Source organism: Suillus discolor (assembly GCF_016758755.1).
Source record: "Suillus discolor strain FC423 chromosome Unknown F5147scaffold_195, whole genome shotgun sequence".
Taxonomy (NCBI): domain Eukaryota; kingdom Fungi; phylum Basidiomycota; class Agaricomycetes; order Boletales; family Suillaceae; genus Suillus; species Suillus discolor.
In genome coordinates this window covers 1,743-6,990 of record NW_024541442.1, presented here as the reverse complement: position 1 = coordinate 6,990, position 5,248 = coordinate 1,743, and the positions used below count along the sequence as shown (strand labels likewise).

The window sequence follows — 5,248 nt, the reverse complement described above, 5'->3', positions numbered from 1 at the left end:
GATGAGCGGTGACGTTTCATGTACTTCTTGGCCGCTTTGTGGATGGGATCACTTAACGGGTGGGACTTCGGGTGCGCCGCAAGACGTATTGCGGCTTGGTAACAAAGGTTTTGCATCCGGTGTTCCATTGGGAGTAATTTCGCGTGTGTTTCTAAGGTGTCGTTAGCTGTGGATCTCATAGCGCCAGTGATACTTAGGGCAGCGAGTCTCTGTACTCGGCCTATGCGGCGGGCTACTCCCATTGAGCCTGATTGAGGTTTGTCGTGCGTACCAATGAATATAGGGCAGAACCAAAGGTCGACCGCGTATAGGATTTTCGGAAGTGCTACAGAGAGGTAGAGTTGTCGCATTAGGGAAAGGGGAATTCCGATGGATGTGGAGGAGAGTCGACGAAGTTGGAATACGTAGGCTGTGCCCTTGGCGATGGCGTAGGCAATGTGGGCTTGCCATCTGAGTGCGTCATCCAGGATAACTCCCAGGAATTTGTGCGTTGCGGTGGGCGTGATCGTTATACCTCGCGTGATGAGAGGTGGCCATTCTTTCGCTGAATTCATAGAAAAGTCCATCAGTGCGAACTTAGACGTCTCAAACTTCGAGTTATGCGCTAGAGCCCACTCATAGCCCCCTCCGCTGCGTTCTAACATATCCTTGAGTGTAGCGTGAGTCTCCTGGAAGGTCTTCCCGATGGCTATGAAAGCTGTGTCGTCCACGAAGGCTAAGGTACGTTCCTGCTTTGCGTGTCCCTTGGCTATATCCACTAAGTCTGAATCGTATATGATATATAATATCATTGATAGTGGGTCGCCCTGTCCGATTCCGTTAGTAATAGGGATCCAGTCCGACAGATGTCTGTCGAATTTTAGTTGTGTGCGCCTTCCCATCAACAGTCGTTCCGTGAATCCTACTAACAATTCTGGGAGTCTTCTAGTGCGCATGTTGTGTAGTAGACGGTCGGTGACTGTGTTAGGGAAAGCTCCCTCAATGTCAAGGAACAGGGCGGATACTACCTTCTTCTGACGCCAGGCGTCTTTGATCGTGGATTCGAGTAGGTGGAGTGAGTCTGTGGTTGAGCGGCCCGGTCTGCCTCCGAAATGCGTGCTGGGGAGGAGGTTGTTACGCTCCAGGAGATACGTCATTTCGTCCGCGACTATGGCAGTCAGGAGCTTCGCAGTCGTGTTGAGGAGTGCTATCGGTCTGAAGGCCTTGGTCATTGTATAATCTGGCTTGCCCGGTTTTCGCAGTACGACCGTGATGAAATCACGCCAAGGGACGTAGTAGGTCTTGAGTGTGAAAACGGCTCTGAATAGATAGAGGAGGCGGGATTGGAGTGCATTAGTACAACGTTTGAACACTATATTACAAATCCCATCAGGGCCTGGGGCCTTGTATGGGCTTAACTTCGAGATACTGCGCTGTAATTGCGACATAGATATGGGCTCTGGGGTGGGGAGCGCGTCCGGGTAGTTATAGTCCTCGGGTACTGATGAATGATCTGGTGGAGGGGGGGAAAAAGCCTTTGCCAATGCTGCGCTCTTGTCTTCGTTAGTGTCGGCGGTGCCTCCGTCTGAGCATTTGAGAGTGGGGATTCTTGATAGGCCTCCATCGCTAGCCGTTGCTGTAAGGTATCTATTAGCAGTCCAGATGTCATTCCCTGATAGGTCCTCTAGCCATTCGATCCAGTGGTCCTTCTTGGTCCGTTTGATGGCTTCGGCGTATTGATTGCGTTTGACGCGATGTTCCTCGTGGCTGTAATGACCTGCGAGGTCCCTATGCTTGTAAGAGAGATGGCTGAGTTTAGCTACTTCACGGCGCATGATTGTTAAATCCTTGGTCCACCAGCGCTTGGAGTGAGGGTTAGGCTTAGATTTGGGTACTACCCGCTCAATAACTTCTTGGATTAGGTTTGTGAGAGTGCGCGCTGCAGTCTGGAATTTGGTGTTAGTGACAAGTGGTTGAGCAGGTGGGATCTTATCCAGTTCGTTTCTTAGTTCCTTGTCAAAGACCTCCCAATCGGCTTCGCGGTAGTTGTGCTTGATGTCAACCATTGCTTGGGGGAGTTCAAGTTCGAGAATACTTAGGATGGGCACGTGGTCAGTCGCTGGTCCGCGTAAGGCTGGATTGGTCGTGCAGCTGATAAAAGATTCTCCTGTGTGATCAGTACAGAATACATTGTCTGGGCGGGTCCAGTTCTTTGAGCTGGAGGACTGGAGTGTTGGCAGACCTTTAGGGAGCGTCATAATCATACCATAGTCAGCGATAAGGTCGAGTAGTGGTTGCGCAGCGTTGAGGTACTGATTGTTGAAGAGTTGCGTGTTCCTGTCCTCATCCCATAGTGGGTGGTGTCGGTTGAAATCTCCTAGCCATATCATATGGTCGTCTGCCGAAGGACGCAGGTGAGGTATCTTGCGTTCGAGGAATGAGGCCAGTGCCTCCTGGGTTTTCGTTAGTTTACAATCATTATAGATATTAAAAAGAGTGCATCGTCCAAAGGGTCCGCGGAATTGAATTACTACCACGTCAGGAGACGGGAATGGGATTTGTTGCCATGAGTTGGTGTCGAGAGCTTTAGATATTAGTGTAGTAGCGCGGGATGTCATTTCGGGGGATGAGAAGCGGGTGGTAGGATAGACTGCATGAAAGTACAGTGAGGATATGGTGTTTTTCATTCGGTTGATGTGCGGTTCCTGTAATGCTACTACGTCCCATTCGCGGGCGATGGGGCTGTTGAGAAGGGAATGTTGGGCGATTAAAGAGGTGTTTATGTTTTGTTGCCAGATTCGTAGCCGGGTCGTTGAGTTGTTCGGTTGTTCAGACATTAGATGGGGTAGGGGTCCGTGGGGTATCATTGCAAGAGGAGGAGGGGGAAGAGGTGGGGTAGGACAGAATGGAGGCAGGAGTTGATGGCTCGTTGGTGGAAGGATGAATGGGGGTTGACGGCGCGGTTGCATTTGTAGGTGAAGTTTGTTGCTGAGTTGCTGGCCGAGGGGGGGTCCTTGTCCCAGCCTGGAGGGAGTGGGATCGAGTTAGAGCCTGTTGGAGTGAATGCGCGGAGGTGGGAACGGCCAAATTGTGTGGGCATGCCTCGCAATGGCTTGCCATAGTTTCTTCTGTTTTCGTAAGGGAGGTTAGTTTGACGGAGAGGGGGTCTAGCTTCAGGTGGCGGCTGTTCGATAGGTTTTCGATAGGGCGCTGGCTTTGGAGGCAGCATTACCTGTGTCCAGTCTTTGTCAGTGGGGAAATAGGGCATCGAGTTTTCTGGGAGCTTAGCGTCGATTCCTGCGCATCTATTTCCGAACTCTGGGCAATTCCTGTCCCAACTCGCATGATTCTGTGAGTTGCAGCTTACGCAGTAGAATGTTTTGTAGGCATTGCATTCATTGGTCCTGTGATTCTTGCCGCAAGTCCCGCATACATCCGTTGAGGCATTACAATCCTTTGCTATGTGGCCCCAGAGTTGACATTTGACGCATCTTACCGGTTCCCTCTTGTCCTTGCGTGGGTGGTATTTTTCTTGATTGATGTAAATACCATCGCGTAGTGTTGTGTTGGCCGCCTTTGGATCTGCGAAGTGGAATAGAGCGTGAGCTACTTTCTGGCCTGGTGATCTCCAGATTCTGGGTTTGATCCAGCCAGCCGCTTCTATGGAGCCTATCGGTAGGCTGTTTTCCTCCTCTGCTGCGCGACGCCATTCTGCGTCCTCGATGCCGAGTGTTACTGGTAGGAATGGGACAATGATGGTGAAGCGTCGTTCCTTGATGTATACTGGGGATTCTAGGGCGCCTGTGACTTTCAGTCTGTTTTCTGGTGCACGTAGCCAGTTTGCCGCTTCTGCCGTAGTTAGTTCAACTATGAGTCCCCCGTTTCTCAAGCGAGTGGTAGCCTTGATCTGTATCTCGGGTGAGTCTTCGGTCGAGGTTGCTGCAAATGCGTTCTTGATTTTCTTTGCTATATCTATTGAGTTGTCGTTAGGCTCGTATATCCTCCCGCCTGTTGCTGGTTCAAGTAGAATCTGGCGCTCTTTGGTTGCTGCACGTATGAGTGCTGCCGAGACCGGTGCTGGGAGTTGGGTGTTCTGTCGTACTGCTGCGCTATATGAAAGGGCGCTATTCGGCTGGTTGGAGGGTGGGTGAGCTGTTAGTAATGCGTTTTTAACGTCAGAGATACTGTTCAATACGGCATCTGCTGCCTTCTCCGCTCGTGTGGCAGCTGCTGAGGCAGATGTGGTTGTGCTGATGTTTTCGGAGTTTGCTTCCAAGTCTGATTTGAATTTTGCTAGTTTTTCGACGTTTGATTTGAGGCTTTCTGACGTGGTGAGTATGGAAGCTATTTGAGGCGAGATAGCTGCTATGACGTGTGCTGAGAGCGATGACGAAAGGTTGGCCACGACTTGGGCCGAGAGCGATGTCGTAAGAGAGTCGGCAAGCTGCTGGGTGGTTGAAGTTAGGGATTGAGTACTGTTGAGGTTGTCTTCGAGGAGTACTGCGACAGCCCTTAGTCCTTCTATAGCTGTTCGAGGGATGCCTGTGTACTGAGTGATGTGAAGAATTGTTAATATTAAGCTTTCGTTCGACATAGGTTCGCCTAGATGACGGAAGGGGGACTTCTCTAAGAATGTGACGCTGCTTTCTTTGTCTTTGACGTCGTATTCTTGTAGCATGATTTCGTCTCTTGTCAACAGCAATGATACTGTGTTACGATGGGATGCTCTGATTCTATTTGTGGGAGTAGGAGCACGAGTGCCCGTATTGCCGGTCCCCAATGGCGTTGGACGCGACTTCCCGGTAGCCATTAACTCTGAAGACAACAGTATACCTGTTGGAGTTGAACTGGCGTGTATTGGTACTAGGTTTGGAAGCTTTGACGTCGGCGACGTCTAGAACGCTGGTGAGCGCAGTACTGGGATCCGAGAATTTCCGGGGTCCTAGTCAGAGTGCCACTTGGTACTAAACCAAGAAGCCTTCTGCAACCTTGCCAATGACATGGTACTATTACCGCACCGCGAGACACTTGGAGATGACATCCAATGACATGGGTTCTGAATGCATCCAGCGTCCCTTCAAATACGCATGTCATATTGTCTCCGACAAGCCAGCGGCAAGACACTATTCTAGTACCAATCTGGTGAGAATGTGAATTACGGCGGGGGTACGGCCTGTTGACCAAGTTTTCAGCTTAAGATGGTTGCTTGCGAGGTTCATGATGACATACGCTTTGCTGCACAAGAAAGTTGTGAATGAGGCGCAGTTCT

At 50.6% G+C, this 5,248-nt stretch overlaps 1 protein-coding gene across 1 annotated transcript; it reads right to left on the bottom strand.

The window, feature by feature from the left end:
- Window positions 1-2,842: 2,842 nt before the first annotated feature.
- F5147DRAFT_795047 (uncharacterized protein) lies at window positions 2,843-4,789 on the bottom strand (the record flags this gene model as incomplete). The annotated part of the gene is made up of 1 exon (XM_041443151.1): window positions 2,843-4,789. The coding sequence occupies one exon, from the start codon at window positions 4,787-4,789 to the stop codon at window positions 2,843-2,845; it is 1,947 nt and encodes a 648-aa protein (XP_041284593.1).
- Window positions 4,790-5,248: the final 459 nt, after the last annotated feature.